The following is a 21,396-nucleotide window of genomic DNA, read 5'->3' as shown; positions in this document are numbered from 1 at the left end:
CCTAATCTAGAAACTCACTCACAGGCGTGCTTCAAGTTTGTCTTCTGGGTCACGCCAGATTCTGTCGTGTTGGCAATCAATATGAACCATCACCGAGTCTGTCTTTCCCTCTACGTTATCCTGCCTCCCTGCTCACTTCCTGTTTGTGCCCTTAGCTGTTTGACCACATTGCCGAGTGCCTGGCCAACTTCATGGACAAGCTGCAAATCAAAGCGAAGAAGCTCCCACTGGGCTTCACCTTCTCGTTCCCCTGCCACCAGACGAAACTAGATGAGGTATGGCGGGCTGAGGTGCTTTCAGTGGCGTTGGGCTTGGGGGTTGTGAGGAAGGAGGAGGCTCCTGAGCCATCTGCAGCTGTGGTGGCAGTGGTGCCGAGGGGTTTTGCATATGGGCTTTCAGTATTGAGACTTAGGTCCTTCGGGGAACCTGTATGCATGGGCTATGTGTAGGTGTAGAGGAGGGTGATGAAATACGAAAGGCAGAGGTGTTCTGTCACCCCCTCCCCCCATACATACTTTGTGGTATGCTTATCCTGTCCAGGTTAGCAGGAATGAGAAATTAAGATCTCTTTTGATCTAAAGGGCTATGAGAAAGACCCGTGGATGAAACAAAGACACCTGAGAGGCTGGGGATGTGCTCATCTGGTAGGGTGCTTGCCCAGCACACACAGTACCTTCTCCAGAACTGCATAAACTGGCCACGGTAGTGCATACTGTAACCCAGTCCTCAGGAGGATCAGAAATAGGAGGCCAGGTATCCTGTCTGACATCTCTTTCCACTTCTTAGGGACAGGGAACCATGATGAAAACTCACGTATGCACTCACCTGTCCTAGTGTTTTTGGGGAGCTGAGCCTCCCCCTTCCCGGGCTAGTCAGGGCTAGACAGTGTACAAATTAACCATGACTTCAGCCCTGAGGTGTAGAGGGTCCCGCTGAGCACTGTTGGAGTGTCACTGTTCCAGTTGTGGGAAATAATCATTGTTTGGTCTTCTTCTAGAGTTTCTTGGTCTCATGGACCAAGGGGTTCAAGTCCAGTGGTGTGGAAGGCAGAGATGTGGTGGATCTGATCCGGAAGGCTATCCGGCGCAGAGGGGTGAGTAATGGGTGGGAGTTCTCTGAAATCTTTCCCTGTCTGCCCTTGGACTCAGCATGAGAGGGTTTTGTAAGACTCAAGGATAAGTATTCAGCATCCTTGCTGTGTTACCCGGTGATTTTTGTATGTGATCAGATGCCTTTTGGGTTTTGAGATTTGCTTGATGGACAGTAAGTCTGGCCTTGGTGCAAGGAACACCCTTCAATTCTTAACCCGAGGGTTGGTTGTCAAGTAGGAAAGTTGGCCTGATTGACAAGAGGGAGGAATGGAGCAGAGAGGTGATGGGCTAGGTCTATTGCTTGTGTGTAGAAGGGAGAAGACAAGATGGACTCAATCAGTCCTTTCTGCTGTTTGGGAAATTGTCCTTATTGAGGATGGAGAATAGGTGGGGGAGAGCTCCACCTCTAACCGTCTTTGGCTGTGGTTTGAGTTAGTAACACACTTGCATGGTGCATCTTGCTTTCTCCATCTTCATGTCTGTCCCCCCACTTTGATGATGAAGTTCCTTTGATCCTCTGCAGGACTTTGACATTGACATTGTGGCTGTGGTGAATGACACAGTTGGGACCATGATGACCTGTGGTTATGATGATCAGAACTGTGAGATTGGTCTGATTGTGGGTGAGTGAGCCGCTGGCTTTCGGCGCTTGGGAATGGGGGCTGAGAGAGAGGAAGGAATCCTTAGCCTGGGTGTTTTCTCCTACTTTGTAAAGATAATGGTGCAGCTACTTTGGGCTGAGGCAGGACCTGTGGAGTTAAGCAGTGTAGTGTACTAGAGGCCCAGCCCGTGTGTTGAGTTGTCCCAGGAGGCTACAGCGAGGAATCTCAGCCTCTAGGCAGACTTATACAGCAGTGAGGAGGGAGGTGGGTGGGAGAGGATAGTGCATGTAGGCTCTGAACAAACAGTTCCCTCCTGTGACCAGGTACTGGCAGTAATGCCTGCTATATGGAGGAGATGCGTCACATTGACATGGTAGAGGGTGACGAGGGACGGATGTGCATCAACATGGAGTGGGGAGCCTTTGGGGACGATGGTACCCTCAATGACATCCGCACCGAGTTTGACCGAGAAATCGACATGGGCTCACTGAACCCTGGGAAACAACTGTAAGTGGGGCCTTCCTGTGGGTGGGTAGGTCGGGCGTGGGGCTGGCGGGGGTGGGACCGCCACAGTGAAGGGTTGTTTCCATGCTTTTACATTGTCCCCAAAGGGTTGTGGTGGCACACACTAGTTACGGGAATGTTCATGATCGTAAGTCACCAAGAGGGCTAAAAGAGAGACAGATAAAAACACATTGTCCTTCAAGATGGTTACTTTTTTTTTGTCTTGGGTTCTTTCCAAGACAGACTCTTGGTGAGCAATAATCCTACCTTAGCACCCCGTCCCCTCCCCCACGTGCTGGGATCTGAGGCGTTGCTGCGCAGAAAGGTCATGTTGGAAGGTCACATTCCAAGTGTGGTCAACTATCCTTACCATCTACTTGCTTATAGACAGTAAGCCATGTGAGAAAAGGCACAATGAATACAGAGGGGGTTCTTTAAAGGCACCGTTTGTGGCTTCTGGCCCATCACTGCCCCGGGACAGGGCTGCAGCACCCGCCTTTATTTGATGACGGGTACCCTGTGGTAGTCAACTTGACATTTCATGAGACTATTGTGATAAGTGGCACAGATAGCGAGAGGGTACTCGGGTCCATACACATGGCTGAGATGTTTCCCTTCGCCATCCATTCAGTTTACAATGAAATCCAAGCCGGGCGGTGGTGGCGCACGCCTTTAATCGCAGCACTCGGGAGGCAGAGCCAGGTGGATCTCTGTGAGTTCAAGGCCAGCATGGGCTACAAAGTGAATTCCAGGAAAGGCGCAAAACTACACAGAGAAACCCTGTCTTGAAAAACCAAACAACAACAACAACAACAACAACACACACACACACACACACACACACACACACACACACACACACACACGAAGAGGGCGTTAGATCCCCTGGAACTGGAGTTACCACCATGTGGGTGCTGGGAATTGAATCTGGGTCCTCTGCAAGAGCAGCCAGTGCTCTTGACCGCTGCGCCATCTCTCCAGCCCTACTTTTGACTCTTACACAACCTTATTTGGTTCTTGAATTTGCTAAACTTCTCGGCTGAAGATCTTGAAACAGGGTTGGCTGCTGCAAGGGCTGAAAGGCGGTTGCAAAACTTTTTTGAGCAATGGGCCGTTTCTGTGGTCTTCTTGGTATTGCATTTTAGAAAAACTTTTAGTGCTGATCTCTATTTGGAAAGGAAGCCCAGAAAACGCAGCTCTATAAACTGGGGCAGAGGTGGGTAGCCTTTAAGTCACAGGATTCTCTCCATGTTGAAATGTCAGGATGTGCACTTAAACTTTTTTTTTTTTTTAAGATTTATTTATTATGTACGCAGTGTTCTGCCTGCAGGCCAGAAGAGGGCACTGGATCTCATTATAGATGGTTGTGAGCCCACCATGTGGTTGCTGGGAATTGAACTCAGGACCTCTGGAAGACCAGCCAGTGCTCTTAACCTCTGAGCCATCTCTCCAGCCCCCACTTAGACTTTTTATTAGCTGAAAAGCCATTTACTCAGTTCCTGCTTCCCTTATTGGGGCACGCTGTGAGGAGCCATGTGTCCTTGGAAGTGTCCAAAGATAAAGTGACCAACAATACTGGCTTATCCATAGATGGCTGACAAAGACTGGGAGGGCATCTTCCAAACTGTTGCCTGGGGTGGCCCTGAAGGCATGCTGGGAGTTGTGAAGAGTTGTTGATGGAGGAGTACCCTTATTAGCTTCCATGGAGCCAACTTCCTTGACAACAACATCTGAAATTTTACCGTGTTGAATTGAGGCCAGGCTGCTACTCAGGCTAGGGCCTGTGTTGGAGCTTTGGGTTTTTGGTTTTGAGAGTCTCATGTACCCAAGGTGGCTTTGGACTCCCTATCTGGGATGACTTTTTCTCTTTCTTTTGTAAGATTTGTTTTTATTCTATGTGCATGAGTGATGTTTTCCCCCCATGTGTTTAATGCACTGTGTGCATGTATGCCTGTGCTGAGACATCCAGAAGAGGGTGCTGGATCCCCCGAAACTAGAATCACATGCAGTCATGGGTGCTGGGAATCTAAGGTCTTCCGGAAGAGCAGTACCCATTCCTAAACATGGTCCTGTTTCTGTTTCTCTGGCCCTAATTTTCTAATTATTATTCTTTTTTTTTGAGACAGAGTCTCAAGTGTAGCCTAGGCTAGCCTGAAACTTTTGATTCTCTTGCCTCGCTTGTCTGAAGCCACGCTGCCAGCTCTCCTTTAGCTTTATCCGGTTTGAGCAAGTCACATCTTGCTGATTGAGAACCTGGCTTTCAACTTCTGCTAAGTGCTGTTCTGCGTCACACCCCTGCTGGGCCTCCTGGGTGGTGAGGCCCATCCTAGGTAGTACACGTGTTGTGCTTCTTCTCTGTTAGGTGAAGCTCCTTTCTGAGACACCAAGGGGCTTTCTTTACCAAAAAGATAATCCACAAGGCTTGGTTTCTTCTGTCACGTGATCCCAGGGCCCTAGGCAAAAAGAGCACTCTCTAAAGGAAACAGTGTCACCTAGTGGTGGAAAATGAAATTGCCGGCCTTCCCTCGGCTGCAGAGCTTTCTCCCGTTGGCACTTCCTCCCGTGTCTACTGTACCCCAGAAGCTCTCAGTGTTCACCCCCAGATTCTTGAGCTCTCCATTTGCCCTGGAACTTTACCCCAAACTCTGCCCAGGTTATTATCACCCCGTTTTCTTGAGAATCTACAAATTTTGGAAGGCAGTTTCTGTGGACCCTTCTTATATCCCCATCCCCCAAGTACTGGCATTACAGGTGGACCGCCATGCTTGGCTCCAAATTGAATTTTAAATAATCACTCTCTTGGTAACGAGTTACCCCAGATTCTGTTCCAGAATATCCCATACTCCCCGTTTCATTGGGATGCTTAATGAACCCACTCATTTGTCTGGAAGATTGGCCAACCCTGCATCTTACATTTCCTAGTTTGTTATACTGCTGTGCTCTGTAAGTCTGAGTGACTTCGAACACAGGCTGAGGTCTCACCTCTCTGGAGGAGGGATGGCGTACCTCTATTGATGGAACACCACTCGTCTGTCTCTGCAGGTTTGAGAAGATGATCAGCGGGATGTACATGGGGGAGCTGGTCAGGCTCATCCTGGTGAAGATGGCTAAGGAAGAGCTGTTATTTCAGGGGAAGCTCAGCCCAGAACTCCTTACCACTGGCTCCTTCGAAACCAAAGATGTATCGTTAATCGAAGAGTAAGCTTCTGGGCCCCCTGCCCCTTTGCTCACCAAGTCTCTGTGATTCTGGTGGGAACTGGGGAGGAAGTGAGGGGGTTGGCTCTGAGGGGTGTGTGTGTGTGTGTGTGTGTGTGTCAGTGTGTGTGTGTGTGTGTCAGTGTGTGTGTGTGTGTGTCAGTGTGTGTGTGTGTGTGTCAGTGTGTGTGTGTGTGTGTACGTACACATGAATGTGTGTGCCACCGGTCAACCTTTGGCATGTTCTGCAGGCTGTCTACTTTTAAGACAGATATTCTCACTGGCCTGGAATTTACTAAGCAAGTAATATAGGCTGATTGGCCAGTGAGCCCCCGAGGATCCACCTGTCTCCCCCTCCTCAGTATGGGGATTAGAGGCATCACATCATCTGACTTTTTTACATGAGTTGTGGGGATTGAACTCAGGTCTTCGTGCTTGCAGAGTTTACCCACTGAGCCAGGCCTTGGAGATTTTAAGTAGGACCACAAGAGGTTCATACAGGTGTCTCTAGGTGGCCCTGTGACTTCATTTACCAGTCTCCACTCCTGCTAATTTGAGTATGGCACTACCAAGATGACTCAGGATGCTAGGAACAAACAGTTGGTCTCCAAGTGTAGGGACTTGGGATGCTGCTCTGGGCTTGATGCTGGAGGCTGCATCTAACGTGCTGCATCTGCCTCCTATTCCTTCTCTTGAGTTTGAACATTTCATTTCTCATGGGGCATTATCAAAAAAAAAATAACCTCTGTGCTGACCCCAGTTTTTATAATAGGAAAAAGTGGTCTTTGGATGCTACTCTATTCTCTTTTCTGTTGTGACCAAAAGCAACTCAGAGAAGAAAGGGTTGATTTGGCTTACACTTCCAGGTCACAGTCCATCACTACTGAGGGAAGTCAGAGCTGGAACTCAAGCAGGAACTTGAGACAGAAACCACATAGGAACACTGCTTGCTGGCTTGTCCTCTGACTCAGCTAACTTTCTTATTCAGCTCAGGACCATCTGCCTAGGAATGGTACCACTCACAGTGGGCTGAGCCCTCTGTTGATAATCAAGACAGTCCCCTACAGACATGTCCACAGGCTAGTCCGATCCAGGCAATGCCTCCATTGAAGCTTCCCCTCTCAGATGGCTTTGGACTGCTTCAGGCTGACCATTAAGGCTAACCAGGACAGGTTCCCATAGATACCCACTCAGCTTGCCAGAGATGGAAACAAGGGCATCCTGTTTTTTCTTTATCATTAAACAGTGTCCCAAGATTTAAGTCTACTGTTCTATGCTTGAGATTTCTACTTGGTTGAAGGGGTCTTACAGTTTCAGGGACATGATAGAGAGAAAGGAGTTTCAGTGTCAAGCAGGGCAGTGAAATAGTTTAAAGGATTTTGCTAAGGAAGGCCCTTGGGGTAATTCTGCCTGCTCTTGGTTAAGCCTAAAGCGAGATGAGGGCCTGTGTTAAGGAGGTGGGCAACTACTCAAGTCTCCTTGACCCTAGCTCTGGGCACAGACTGACTTGCTATTCCAGGGAGTAACAGGTGGGCTCCACGCTGGATTCAAGTACTCAAGGGTGGCTTGCGGCTAACTCGCCATTCATCTGCTTTGAGGGGAACAGAGAGCAGGAACCCGAACACTTGCTTACTTAGCATGTGCAGCAACAAAAAACGGGGTCTTGTCTTTGTAAGGCACACACAGAGGAGCTATTAGTTTTTACTTGTGTTAGATAAAAGGGCACCTACAGAACTGGGACCTCCCTCTGCACGCGTGCGTGCGTGCGTGCGTGCATGCGTGGGTGGGTGGGTTCTGGGAGAGGAGCCTCAGAGTTGCTGTGTTGTGCTGTACTCCTGCTGAAGGAATCAGCCCTCCCTCAATGGGGGAGTTTGGAGCTGGGGGCACTCCCTAGCCAGCCCACAGCCCCGCCCACTAGTCACAGTGAGTTCGACACTACTCACACCCTATCTGTTTCCCAGGGAGAAGGATGGAATACAGAAGGCCTACCAGGTCCTGGTGCGTCTGGGTCTGAATCCATTGGAGGAAGACTGTGTGGCCACACATCGAATCTGCCAGATTGTGTCCACGCGCTCGGCCAGCCTGTGCGCAGCCACCCTGGCCGCGGTGCTGTGGCGAATCAAGGAGAACAAGGGCGAGGAGCGTCTTCGCTCCACCATCGGTGTGGATGGCTCCGTCTATAAGAAACATCCCCAGTGAGTGAGCAGCCTGGGGCTCGGGACTCCATGAGCCAGCTCTGTGTTGCTTTCCATAGAGCATCAGGGTTCCCCAGTGGGCGCTGCTGGTGTGGGTGGAGTTGATTTCTGAAGGCAGCTGGTGGTTCATCCTCTGTTCAGAGCTCCTGGCAGAGTCTCGGCTTGGCGTCATCTCCTCCTCCTCCTCCTCCTCCTCCTCCTCCTCCTCCTCCTCCTCCTCCTCCACCACTCTCTGTTTTCTGTTGTTGTTTTGAGACAGGCTGTCATGGAGCTCCAGGTTGGCCATGGATGAGCTTCAATTTCTGACCTTCTTGTCTCCCAAGTTCTCGGCCTCCAGGCCTGTGCCCCTTTATGTAGTGTTGGATTGAATGCTCTGTGCATTGTAGGCAGGCGCATTACCAACCAGACATCATCCCCAGCTGCCTCCATCTTTTTTATGAGTCACTGTTTCATTCACTGTTATGTCTTGCGTTATTCTGGTTGGTTCCTGTGGGTGCCATGTCCTCTGCTAGTGGCCACTCCAGCCCTGAGGACACCAGCCTCCACTGATTTTGGTGTTGAATTAATGTTCCTGCCCTATCCATGTCCCTTCAGGTGTATATATTCCAAAATGTTCATACTGGGACCCAGAAGATGTCTCTTTTTTGCGCTCACTTATTTTTCCATCATTTTCTCGGCGTGAGTGCCAAGTCAGGGCACGTTTAACTGAGTTGGTGCTGCCGAAGGCTCCGGCCCTGAGATCCCCTGCTTTCCCAGCCCCGGGCAGTAGAAACACGAATAACCTGGGTTTGTGGTTAAAAGGCTGATTCTGGCTCAGAAGTTCTAGGGTGAGGCTGACCCTTAGAGCGAACAGCCTTCAGGGAGTCGGTGGTCTCTGTGGCTGCGGGGGGCACCACCCAAGGGCTTCTTGCTAAACAGCGTCTCTGACTCCAGTTGTTCAGATGCCGTTGAGATCATTGGCAGGAACTGGAACAAAAGAGAAAGGCCAAAGTCTAGAAGAAAGAGTTTTCTAGTTTTTTGTTGTTGTTGTTGTTCTTGTTGGGTGTTTTCCTGGGGGCGTTGGATGAAACGAGCCAGACCTCCAGGAGCAGGTGGCATTGGAAGCTCTTGATTCTTCTAGTAGATTGCCCTAGCAGAGGCTGGCTCCATTTGCCAAGCAGAGGAGCTGTGGCCTGTTCCATGAGAAAGAGCGAGTCTCATGTGGCTGCACACAGGGGCGGTAGCTTTAGAAGAGCCACTGAATACCATACAGTAGCCCTAAGATGGGGAAGAGTGGGGAAGGGGAGACATGGACACCATTTGCTTCTGCGGGGGTGGGGGGTGGGGGCTGAGGTGGGAGTCACTCTGCAGCGTGTGTACCGCTGTGACCGTGGACACCTGTGTCTTATCCCGTGTGTACCGCTGTGACCACCGTGGACACCTGTGTCTTACCCTGTGTGTACTGCTGTGACCGTGGACACCTGTGTCTTACCCTGTGCGTACCACTGTGACCGTGGACACCTGTCCCTTACCCCGTGTGTACCGCTGTGACCGTGGACACCTGTCCCTTACCCCGTGTGTACCGCTGTGACCGTGGACACCTGTCCCTTACCCCGTGTGTACCGCTGTGACCGTGGACACCTGTCCCTTACCCCGTGTGTACCGCTGTGACCGTGGACACCTGTCCCTTACCCCGTGTGTACCACTGTGACCGTGGACACCTGTCCCTTACCCCGTGTGTACCACTGTGACCGTGGACACCTGTCTCTTACTCTGTTACAGTTTTGCCAAGCGTCTTCACAAGGCCGTGAGGAGGCTGGTGCCCGACTGTGACGTTCGCTTCCTCCGGTCTGAGGATGGCAGCGGCAAAGGGGCTGCTATGGTGACAGCGGTGGCTTACCGGCTGGCTGACCAACACCGGGCCCGCCAGAAGACCCTGGAGTCCCTGAAACTGAGCCACGAGCAGCTGCTGGAGGTCAAAAGGAGGATGAAGGTGGAAATGGAGCAAGGTCTGAGCAAGGAGACACATGCTGTAGCCCCTGTGAAGATGCTGCCCACTTATGTGTGTGCCACCCCAGATGGTACAGGTACATAACACGGTGCCCTCAGCTCGCCTCGTGGGGTTTGTCCTGCTGCCAACAGCAGTCATGGACCTTTGTTTTAAGATCTATTTAAAATTTCGTGCCTGCATGCATGCATAAGCTGGTTGAGTCCACCAGAGGGTGTCTAGTCCCTCTGAGGTGGAGTTATTTGCAGGCAGTTGTGAAATCTCTGATGTGGGTGCTAGGAAAAGAACTCATGACCTGCAAGAAAAAGATCCACTTTTTTTTTTTTTCCTTGAGACAGGGTTTCTCTGTATAACAGTCCTGGCTGTCCTGGAACTTGCTTTGTAGACCAGCATATCCGCTCTTAACTGTTAAATGATCTCCCCAGCCCCTTTTGTTTTGATCTTTGGACTGGGTCTTCTGTAGCTAACCCAGGATGACCTTGAACATCTGCGCTAGGATTATTGGTGTATGCCAACACTTGGACCAAATTTTGTTAAGAGTTTGCTGTTTGGCAGAGAGCTGAAGCTGAGAGAAGTTAAGAATCTTGCTCAAGTTCATACAGCCGAGGCTGGCCTTGAATGCCTTGATCCTCCTGCCTCCACATCCCAAGTGCTGGGATTGCAGCCATGCCACACTGCCTGACTTCAGTATTCTTTGAAGAGTCCCTCGGCTGTTCTTTCTCTCTTCCAGAATCGTACCCTACTAGCATTTATTTGTCTTGGCTCAGATGTTACATTTAGACACTTTTAAGCATACTGTGTTGGCATACTCCATGTTCTAAAGAGCTGACTTCTGGGGTCAGGTGGGCCCATTCGGATCTGGTCCTGAGGATCTTCTTTTCTTAACTGCTAGGTGGCGCTCACGCTCCATCCCCCCCCCCCCCCCCCCCCACACACACACGAAGGGAAGGTGTATAAACTCTTGCTCTCTGTCATCACAACTCAATCACCATCCCGGGTTCGTTTTCCAGAGAAAGGAGACTTTCTGGCCTTGGATCTTGGAGGAACAAATTTCCGGGTCCTGCTGGTGCGCGTGCGTAACGGGAAGCGGAGGGGTGTGGAGATGCATAATAAGATCTACTCTATCCCGCAGGACGTCATGCACGGCACTGGGGAAGAGGTGAGGCTGGGAGAGAGAAGGAGGCCGCATACCAGGGAAGAAGGGAGGTCATGATTGGGTGAGCTTCCGGGAGGACCCGGGGGCCGTCCCGACTTCAGAGACCACCCTTCCCGTGCTCACTCCGGGCCTGGGGAGGGCTCAGGGGTTCGGAGCCTGGCGGAGTTGCAGCCCAGGTGATGCCTGAGCTTGTGTTTCTCCTGGGTAGAATGTTTGGGGGCATCCCCCTCTGGCCAGGCTCCCTTCCTCAGTGCCCTTTCTTCCTACAGCTCTTCGACCACATCGTCCAGTGCATCGCGGACTTCCTTGAGTACATGGGCATGAAGGGCGTGTCTCTGCCGCTGGGTTTCACCTTCTCCTTCCCTTGCCAGCAGAACAGCCTGGACCAGGTAGCTCGGCCTTCTGGGAGGGCTCTTCTGTGGGCCTCAACTCTCAGCTGACCCTAGTTTACAGGGGAGAAAGCTGCTCCTAGGAGAGAGAACGAGGGTGGTGTGAGTGGCCTTGGGTGGGGACCTTGGTGGGACAGGGGCCACAACAGTTGGATGTCCTCTTGGTTGCAACAGTGTGGTGATAATGGTAATCAAAAATGTTAACGCATATTTTAAAGTTTAATTTACTTGTGTGTGTTAAGGTGCCACATGTATGTTCAAGTAGGAGTGTCCACCTTTTTTTTGAGATAAGATCTCTCATTAGCCTGGAGCTCACTAATTATGCAAGGCTGTCTGGCCACCAAACCCTAGGGATCTTCCAGTCCCCACCTCCCCAGGTTTTTACGTGGGTGCTGGATATCAGGTCCTCGTGCACCTAAGTAGACACTGTCTTTTCATGCCAACATGTGTGCAATCCTTGTACATTTATCAGGAAAACCTGACACTGTTAATGGTTCCTGTCAGGATTATAAGATCTTAGATAATTGCTGAATATTTCCGTCTGTGTTCTGTGAGGCTCGTGTGTTAAGTCTGGAACTGTAAAAAGGAAGAGTACACAGAGCAGGAACCTGCTGTGGCTGTTAGCTCTGATGACATCACCTTTTTGATGAAGCTTCGGTAGACGTTATGGGGACCTGGAGGCCCAGAGGTCTGTGGCCACATTTATTCACCACCCACCGGCTTCGGGCAAAGCCCGGTGTTGTCTCATTATAATGACCATCTGAAATGAGGTTACGAACACTTGCCAGAGGCACAAAGCTCGCCTGGAGATGAGAGATGGGTAGAGGAGACAAGCCTGCCTTTGTCTGTGTGTGGATGTATAAGCCAGGGCTCCACAGGGCTGTTTTGTTCTGAATCTCTTGGGATCTGATCACAGCATGACACACCCAGGTTTTATAGAATACCCAACTGATGGGCACGTCTCATGAGCAGGAGGCTTGGAGACACTAGGTATGTGGGTGGCCATGGTTCCAGACTTTTGGGAAAGGGGTTTGAGGGTGCTGGTTTGTGCTGGCTGCTACAGCATCAAGAGCAGTAGGGAGCAAACCTTTCTCCCAGGTGCAGAGGCCACGGGCATCAAGGAAGGGCACCCTAGAGGGCGCTCTAAGCAGCTGGGAGGTGGCTCCAACAGTAAAGTCTGCCTTGTAAGAACGAGGATCTGAGTTCAGCTCTCAGCGCCCATATAAAAGCTGGGTACAGCCGGGCGGTGGTGGCGCACCCCTTTAATCCTAGCACTCGGGAGGCAGAGGCAGGCGGATCTCTGAGTTCGAGGCCAGCCTGGTCTCCAAAGTGAGTTCCAGGAAAGGTGCAAAGCTACACAGAGAAACCCTGTCTTGAAAAACAAACAACAACAACAAAAAAAAGCTGGGTACAGTAATGTACCTGTAACCCCAGCAATGGGGAAGCACAGCCAGACAGATCTGGGGGCTCCTTGGCTAGCCAATCTAATTGAATTAGTGAGTTCCCGCCTTAATGATAGATCCATCAAAAAGGTCGACAGCAAATAGGGAAGCCATCTGATGTCAGCCTCCGACCTCCGTACACATGCCGCCTGCGCAGCTGTATGCACACAGACATGAACAGAAACACTTCACTTCCTCCACCCTCCCTTCCTCTCTGTCTAAGCGTCTGTAGAAGACTCTGGAGGAGCTTGATGACTTCTCTCTGTAGGTTGTTCCCAGCTCACTGTCCAGTGAAGTCTGGAAATTAAGACACACACACACACACACACACACACACACACACACACACACACAAGTAGTGGTGAGAATTCAATGCTGCAGCATCACTGCCTTCGATGCAAGCTCAGGATCATCTGTGTGTAATCTGTTTGCAAAATGGGGCTCCAGGAATGGCCAGGATCCCCCCCTGATGTCCCTTCACTGTGTACCTGTACGATATTTGTTTGTTTATTTTTCAGAGCATCCTCCTCAAGTGGACAAAGGGCTTCAAGGCATCTGGCTGTGAGGGCGAGGACGTGGTCACCTTGCTGAAAGAGGCGATTCACCGGCGAGAGGTGGGAGACAGTACAAGTCCTGGTGCATTGGTCCCCCGGTGCCAAGGTGGCCGCTGTATTCAGAGTCAGGGCGATATCACATGGTATTGCTCTGTTGGAGGGAAATTAACTTCATCGCTCAGCAGTGGTTGATTTAACTACAGTGCATGGGGACTCAGGGCTGGCTACAACAGTCTTACCCTGTAAACAGAAGCCCATGATCCAGTGGCAGGTGCTGCTGTAGGGCTTTGAGGAAAAGTGTGTGTGTGTGTGTGTGTGTGTGTGTGAACATCAGAGGACAACCTTAGATGTCATTCCTCAGGCACTAGTCATCTTGTGCTTCTTTTTTGAGACAATGTCTCACGCTGGCTTGGAACTCAAATAGCTCAGCCTGCCTCAGCCTCTGGGGGGCTGGGATCAGCATCATATGCTGCCCACCACACTTGGCTTATCTTGGTTTTTGAAACGGGTTCTCTCTCTGGCCTGGGGCACGGCAGTTAGGTAGGCTAAGCTGGCTGGCCAGCGAGCCCTGGGAGTCTGTTGGTCTCCGCCTTCCCAGTGCTGGGATTACAAGCATGCACCATCCATCGTGTCTTGTCTTTTCTCGTGGGTCCTGAAAATTGGACTCTTTCCCGACTGATCTGTCTCCCCCTGCACAGAAGAGGTGATCTTAGTGTCATAGCTGGTGGAGGGGACATCTGAGCACAGACGGGTGAAATGAGGAATGAGTCATGGCATACACCGTGTGTGTGTGTGTGTGTGTGTGTGTGTGTGTGTGTGTGTGTGTGTGTGTGTGTCTGTGTGTGTGTCTGTGTCTGTCTGTCTGTCTGTCTGTCCTGAAGTGTCTAAACAGAGGATATTGGAACTTGTGTCTGCTTCTGCCCTGCCATCAGGAGTTTGACCTGGATGTAGTTGCTGTGGTAAATGACACAGTTGGGACTATGATGACTTGTGGCTATGAAGACCCTCACTGTGAAGTCGGCCTCATCGTTGGTAAGGACATCAATCATCCTTTCCAAATGGGGATGCGTGGCCTCAGTGGGTGGAAGACTAGTGCTCAGTGAGGGTTGGTGCCCTCTGATTGACAGGTACTGGAAGCAATGCCTGCTACATGGAAGAGATGCGAAATGTGGAGCTGGTAGATGGAGAGGAGGGACGGATGTGTGTCAACATGGAGTGGGGGGCCTTCGGGGACAACGGCTGCCTGGATGACTTCCGTACAGAGTTTGATGTCGCTGTGGATGAGCTCTCTCTCAACCCTGGCAAACAGAGGTAAGCATCCCCCTGTGTTTAGGGCCTGCATCCCCGAATGAGTCCTCTATTGACTGGGCTTTCTCCACCATGGCCTTTTCCCAGACGCCTGTTGTCTTGAGGACGCTAGTGGGTTTCTCCTTCAGAGAAGTGAATGTTCTTCTCAAACACACCGACAAAGTCTGGGGGAGTGCATTAGAAGCTAGGTCTGAGACTGAGGGAAGCCAGGTGGGAACTGGAAACACTGATAGCTCCCAGGGTGACGAGGTAGTGTTGGTGTGCCTCTGACAGGAGGGAAGCCTCTCCGGTTCGGGTTCCTCGGCATCTAGCTTCTCTATTGTCAGAATGGACGAGCCTCCTCAATGTTACAGAGCCTCATGCAGTGTGCAGGCTGAGAGCCAGGCTAAGACTTACGAGCTGCCCCTGTTCCCATGAGGAAGATGCCAGCTACAGTGTCACCAGACTTGAGTTAGTCCAAGACCTTGGCCCTTTAGAACACACTTTGCAAATGATTAGTCTAAATTAGAGATCTGAGAACAAAATACCTCTGCAAGCCAGGCGGCAGGTACCTTTAATGAAGGAAGTAGGCTACAAAATGCGGTAGGGCAGGTATGGTGTCTTCAACGATCCTTGGGCCCTTAGGTTTTTAAGAAGGCATTGTGCATAGTCTCAAGACCCTCAAGCCATGTCATAGTCATGGTTGGTTACAGAAGTGTGTGTGTGTGTGTGTGTGTTTGGGGGGGGTCCTGTTGTTGACGCCAGTTACTTGAGGTCCAAGGGGAAGTATGTAAGCTGCCCAGCTGCCCAGTGGAATTAGGATGAAGACTCAGCCATCCCCCTGCTCCTGGAAGTGGTGTTGGGTTTGTGAGTGTTTCTTCCTGAGGAGCTGTCAATCATCAGGCGGTGAACGTTTGAGATTTCTGGACTTTACCCACGTGACTCAGGAGCCCTTCCCTTTCCCGAAGCGGGAGTTTGCCACCCCTTGGTTTCCTTTCTGCCTGGACACGTTTGCCCCCTTCTAACCTCCCTGGACTCTGTCACATTGCAGATTTGAGAAGATGATCAGCGGCATGTACTTGGGCGAGATTGTGCGCAACATCCTCATCGATTTCACTAAGAGAGGGCTGCTCTTCCGTGGCCGCATCTCCGAGCGCCTCAAGACAAGGGGGATCTTTGAGACTAAGTTCCTGTCTCAGATCGAAAGGTAAGGATGGGGGCTTGGGAAGAAGGTGGGACCATGTCCTCATTTTTCCCCTCACGAGTAGACAAGCTAACAGGTTTCCATAGCTCTTGTAGAGGTCAGGATGTAGCTCACCGAGGTCTGCTTACAGTGAGTTACCTGCTTTTGGGGAGTGACTGACACTCCCCAAAAGAACCATGCTAAACATGGGAAAAGACCATGAAAAATGGTATTCATACATTTTAGACCAAATATCAGGGCTAGTATGCTTGTCGCGTGTGAATTTCCTTGTTTTTAGTCTAGTTTGGTTTTGGTTGTCTCACTATGTAGCCAAGGTTGCCCTTGAACTTGGCAATCCTCCTGCTTCAGCCTCCTGAAGGCTAGGATTACAGACATGACTCACCACGACTATGCGCATCAGTTTTGTGGTAACCGTGCCCTACCTTGGGTGTCAAATAGAATGAGAGGCCATTTGTTCATAGCTCTGTCACCTGTGGAATGAGCGGGCGAATGTGTACTGCTCAAGAGCCAGATACACACACACACACACACACACACACATACACACACACACACACACACACACACCCCGCCCCCGACAGAACCTGCCTGGATGGAACCAGGAAGGCTGTGGGGAGGTCACCGGGTCTTCCTGTGCATGCCTGACCGGTCATTATCTCCCTCCCATGCAGTGACTGCCTGGCCCTGCTGCAGGTCCGTGCCATCCTGCGCCACCTGGGGCTGGAAAGCACCTGTGATGACAGCATCATTGTGAAGGAGGTGTGCACCGTGGTCGCCCGGCGTGCGGCCCAGCTCTGTGGTGCAGGCATGGCTGCTGTGGTGGACAAGATAAGAGAAAACCGAGGACTGGAGAACCTCAAAGTGACAGTGGGTGTGGACGGGACTCTCTACAAGCTCCATCCTCAGTGAGTACCTGACCCTGGAGGCCTTCCCGTCTTCCTTCTTCTGGAGCATTTCTATTCTTGGCCTTCTCTCGGCCGCTCCGAAGAGTGTGTTTAATGCTTGGTTTGGAGATAAATGGTGAAGGCCCCTTTTACTGGCTTGAGAGCCTTTGTGCGGCTGTAGCTTGCTAGTTTTCAAGGCTGGAGAGCAACTTTCTTGTCTTTTGAGGCAGGGACTTGTGTAATCCAGGTTGGCCTTGACCGCATTATGTAGCTGAGGCTAGCCTCTATCTCCTAATCCTCGTCCTCCACCTCCCCACCACACCTGGCTAGGGAGGAGATTGTATTTTCCAGTGATCACATCTCTGCTATTTCTGCGTTGATATGTTGTTTAATCATTTTGACAGTTATAAACAGTGCTGCTGGGGATATTCTGGTAGGCTTACTCTACAATTCAAGCAAGCTTTTCCCTGTGATCCAGGGATTACCACACAGTAGCCACTCAGTGCTTGTGTTAAAAAAGGTTTTGTGGGAGCACATCCATGCCCACGTTTATGTACTGACAGGCTTTATTCATGCCCAGATGGCAGAGTAGTCATGTGAGGACACACGACCCACAACACTGAAGCATGTATGTGAACGTGTCTATGTGGGGGTATGTACACAAGAGTGGAGGCGTCCTTGGAGTCTGATTCCCTGGAACTGGAGTTACACAGGCAGTTATGAGTAGCCCGACATGATGCTGGCAATTGAATTTGTCTCTTGAAAGAGCAATAGATGCTCTAACCACAGAGTCATCTCTCTAACCCATAATTTACCTTGAAAATTAATTACTTGTATATGAGGTAGAGGTGGGAAGTGTGGGGAAATTGTGTAGATGGGTACAGTGCCTACAGAGGTCAGAAGATGGCCTTGAGTCCTCTGGAGCTGGAGTTACAGGCCATTGTAAACCACCACATGGGTGCCCGGAACTTTGATCCTGGCCCTCTGCAAGAGTTGTGTACCCTCCTCAATGCTAAGCCATCTATCCTGCCCTTTGTTTTATTTTTTTAAGCTAGTCTCTTGTATTCCAGACCGGCCTCCAACTTTCTATATATGTAGCCAAGGATAGCCTTGAGCTTTTGATTCTCTTGCCTCTGCTTCCTGTTTGCTGGGATTATAGACACGGGCCACCGTGCTCAGTTAATACTGGGGGTGAAACCTAAGGGCCTCACTTGTGTTGCTAGGCAAACGCTAGCAACTGAGCTATATCCCAGGACCAACTTATTGATTTTGAAGAAAGCTCACCAGCATTGTGCCAAACTTGAGCCTTCCACTGTGATTGGCCACTTGGGTGTGGTCCCCGCCCCTTCAAGCCTCGGTTTTCTGGTACCCAGTACGTAGTTTGCTATTTTGTAGGTATCATGCTTCTCCTCTTCATCCTTGTTTCCAGCTTCACTTGAAGACAAACCAGTCACACCCCTTCTCCCTCTCTTTCCAGCTTTGCCAAAGTCATGCACGAGACAGTGAAAGACCTGGCTCCCAAGTGTGACGTGTCCTTCCTGGAATCTGAGGACGGCAGTGGGAAGGGTGCAGCTCTTATCACTGCGGTGGCCTGCCGCATCCGTGAGGCCGGGCAGAGGTAGAGCCGGAGACCAGACGGGACTTCTGCTTCATGGCCACTTCCCCGCTTTAAATGACGAGGATGAACCCCTTGGCATTTCCTCGGCAGAGGACCCAGTGAGACTGAGATTTTTGTCTCTTTATGTTCACCGTAGACTTTGACACCCAATCCTTGGCCTTCCCGAGAATCAGAATTACGGAACTGTTCATCCCTCCTCCATTTTACTTCCTGTGCAATCCTATGGGATGGAGAGAGTCATGGTTGCCTCGTTTTGGATCTGAATGTGACATTTGTAGGTGGAGAACATCTCCCTGAGAGGATGTTTGCCTCTGACATTGGGAAGGAGGAGGAGGAGGAGGAGTACAGGGACATCACCCGGGTGGCCGTATGTCTGACCCCTCTTCAACTCAACCATAAGCATCTCCCTGCCAGTTCTAACACTTGCTGTCCTGGAATAGAGAAGCCAGACCAAAGCCAAGAGTTGACACCTCCTTCAAGTGTTTGTGGCTTTACCTCACATGGCATCATCCATGAACAACAGACCTTGGTCAGGGGTCGGGTGGGGTGGTGGCTTTTGGTAGCTTTTTAATGTTTTTTCCCTCCCCCTGCAGAAGTGGAAACACTGTTTTTTGTTGTTGTTGTTGTTGTTGTTTAATTTATGTTTTGAAATTTATTTAGTTTGTGAAGCAGCTCCTCTCCTTCATTGTGTAATGGTTAATTGTAATTAATGTATTTATATGTTCCTTTGTTCTGTACATAGCTGGCCAGGCTCTTGTGACTTGGCCTCATTAGCAGATTGGTGTAGTTCAGGATGTGAGGTGGAGACACTGACTGGCTCCTAGAAACACCTCATTCACCTGCAGGAAGGGGAGAGATGTGGTGGGTGAAGGGCTGTGCACCAGCCTCCAGGACTTCTCCTTCCTGTGCAGTCTGAGGAGTGGGGGTGGGGCAGGGATGGAGACAGGCTGGCCCCCTGGATGGAGGGAACCCCAGCAGCTGGCTGCTCTGTCCGCTTCCCTGAGTGATGTCGCCTAGGATGCTAGCCAAAGGACACTGAAGGACCTGATCAAATGCTCACTGCTTAGAAAACTCAATCTGCAGGTCAGTCAGTGTTTTAGAACGGTTTGGCAAGCTAAAGAAAGCCACCAAAAACTGTTTTTGAAACTGTCTCTGATTTTCAAAACAAACCAAAGGAAGCAGTGAATGAAGCAAGCAAACCAAACCTCAGGGACGTCGAACCTCTGCCCTCAGATTCCACCCCGGGTTTGTCTTGTATTTTAAGGAGGCACTGTCTCTCTGCTTCCCCGGACTGAGCTGCATTGAGATGTGACTCACTTTTTTTTTGTACATGCTATTTATTTCAGACTGTTCGAGGAACGGGGGGGGGGGGGGGGGGGGGGTCACGGAAGCCCTGACCTCTGCTCTCCGAGCATACGGTTCACTTTAAATCCAAAAGTTCACTTCTGCCCTAAAAATGTTAAACTGACCGTCAACATTAAACCTGGCTATGACATTAAAAAAGAGGGGACGGCCTTGTCACACTAATAAATAGGATACACCAAGAGAAACTCACCATCATCACACCCAAATTTTGTGCATTTTTTGGTTGTGCAGAGCAGAGCCTGGGTAGAGCTGAACAAGGTGGGGTAGGAAGAAATGAAAATTGCCCGGGTCCTCCTGGGACGCCCAGAGGGAAGGCTGGATCTTGATTTGATCCAGGCTAGCACTGCCTGTGTGGTGTAGCACCCTCGATCCCTGCACCTGAAAGCCAATTGAAAGACCATTGAAAGCCAAAGCCCCTATAGATGTAGCCACAGAGTGCAGATGGATTTTGACTACATTTTTGAATCTTCAATTTTAAACTTTAAAATCAGGCACCATCTATGAGAGAGGACACTTTTTAGGTGGAGATGTGTGTGTGACTAGCTTTTAAGGAAGTGCTGGCTTTCAATCCAGAGCGTGAGGCAGTATGCTGGGTTCCTACACGAGGCTGACTGCTCCCGGCACTGGGTTGACAGCCCTCAGCTAATGCTGCTTTGTGTGATATTCAATGAACCTTTGGCTCATCGCAGATCCCTGGACACTCAGTCTAGTGAATGTGTTGTCACCGTGTACAGTAGAGAACTAGTTGAATTAACCATGTGATGTTAACTATTATTAATAAATTTTAACTTTTTTTTTTTTTTCAAAATATTCAGTGTGTGATCGGATCTTTAAAAATGGGCATTTTTAAAGTATGGTCATCTTTGGGGCATGTTAGCACTTCCTGGTCAGTCTGATCAATCATTGACGGGATCAATACATTTGGAGTGTAGTGTGTTCTTTCGGGATGGGTGGAGATGGGTTCTGGAGTACTAAAGCCTGTAGGTGGTCGGATACTGTTACCTTTCTATTGCTGTGATAAGACACTGAACGAGCAGCAGGAACCCGATGCTGAGGGCAGAAGCTGAGCCTCAGGCTGGAAGCAGAAAGTAAGGACTAGATAGGATGTCAGTTCTTAAATTCTTGAGCCTGCCCCCAGTGACAGTCACACTTCCTCCAACAAGACCATAGATCCTAAACCCCTCCAAACAGCACCACTAAATGGAAACCAAGTATTGAAATGCCTGAGATTATGGGCCACATTTCATTCAAAACATCGCAAATCACTTACATAAAATAATTCATATTAGCCTGAAATTTACATACATCCTTCGGTTCCAGGTGCCTCACGCTGCCTATAAGTGTTGGGTAAGAGGTTCCTACACTGGTATTCAGAGACTATACACACAGTAATAGTCTATACAAGTTTGGTGCAAATTGAGGTTTCTTTCTAAAATATTTCAAATTTATACATATTTTTAAGTGCCCAGCACTTGAACCCAGGTCTACCCAAGCAACCCTGTCACTTAACTACATCTCGTTCTCCCAACCTCTCTTTGGGATAGGATTTCATGTAGCCCAGGCTGGCCCTGAACTCCTGGTCCTGTTTTAGCCTCCCAAGTGCTGGGAGTACACATACGTGCCACCATAGTTGGCCCCGGTCTTTTTATGCTTGAGACTTGGTCAGTGTAGCCTTGACTCCCTCTAGCCCAAGCAGGCTTTGGATCTTGCAACCTCAACCTCCTGAATAGGTGCCTGTGTAGACTTCCTTTCTTTTTTGAGACAGGCTCTCACTATGGACTCCAGGATGACCTGCTCCTTGCTGTGTAGACCAGGCTGACAATGAACCTGTGGCAATCCTGCTTATCCTACCAAGAACTTGGAGCACAGGTGTGAGCCACTATAAGCACCTGGATTAGACAGGTGACAGGAGAGCTGAGGAGC

The 21,396-nt window shown here is 50.2% G+C and overlaps 1 protein-coding gene across 1 annotated transcript in view; it reads left to right on the top strand.

The window, feature by feature from the left end:
• The window catches only part of Hk2 (hexokinase 2), a 53,777-nt gene extending 34,309 nt beyond the window's left edge, over positions 1-19,468 (top strand). Inside the window, exons 4-18 of the mRNA XM_059258021.1 lie at positions 156-275; positions 998-1,093; positions 1,615-1,714; positions 2,017-2,200; positions 5,240-5,395; positions 7,354-7,587; positions 9,349-9,653; positions 10,585-10,733; positions 11,000-11,119; positions 13,080-13,175; positions 14,048-14,147; positions 14,243-14,426; positions 15,454-15,609; positions 16,278-16,511; positions 17,968-19,468. Coding sequence (XP_059114004.1) covers positions 156-275; positions 998-1,093; positions 1,615-1,714; positions 2,017-2,200; positions 5,240-5,395; positions 7,354-7,587; positions 9,349-9,653; positions 10,585-10,733; positions 11,000-11,119; positions 13,080-13,175; positions 14,048-14,147; positions 14,243-14,426; positions 15,454-15,609; positions 16,278-16,511; positions 17,968-18,112 — 2,379 coding nt within the window. The 3' untranslated portion in view covers positions 18,113-19,468. The remainder of the gene's footprint in view (positions 1-155; positions 276-997; positions 1,094-1,614; positions 1,715-2,016; positions 2,201-5,239; positions 5,396-7,353; positions 7,588-9,348; positions 9,654-10,584; positions 10,734-10,999; positions 11,120-13,079; positions 13,176-14,047; positions 14,148-14,242; positions 14,427-15,453; positions 15,610-16,277; positions 16,512-17,967) is intronic.
• Positions 19,469-21,396: the final 1,928 nt, after the last annotated feature.

The sequence above is a fragment of the Peromyscus eremicus genome, chromosome 3 (assembly GCF_949786415.1).
Source record: "Peromyscus eremicus chromosome 3, PerEre_H2_v1, whole genome shotgun sequence".
In the NCBI taxonomy this organism is placed as follows: domain Eukaryota; kingdom Metazoa; phylum Chordata; class Mammalia; order Rodentia; family Cricetidae; genus Peromyscus; species Peromyscus eremicus.
The sequence above is the reverse complement of the archived record's forward strand: the minus strand, read 5'-3'. Positions and strand labels throughout refer to the sequence as shown.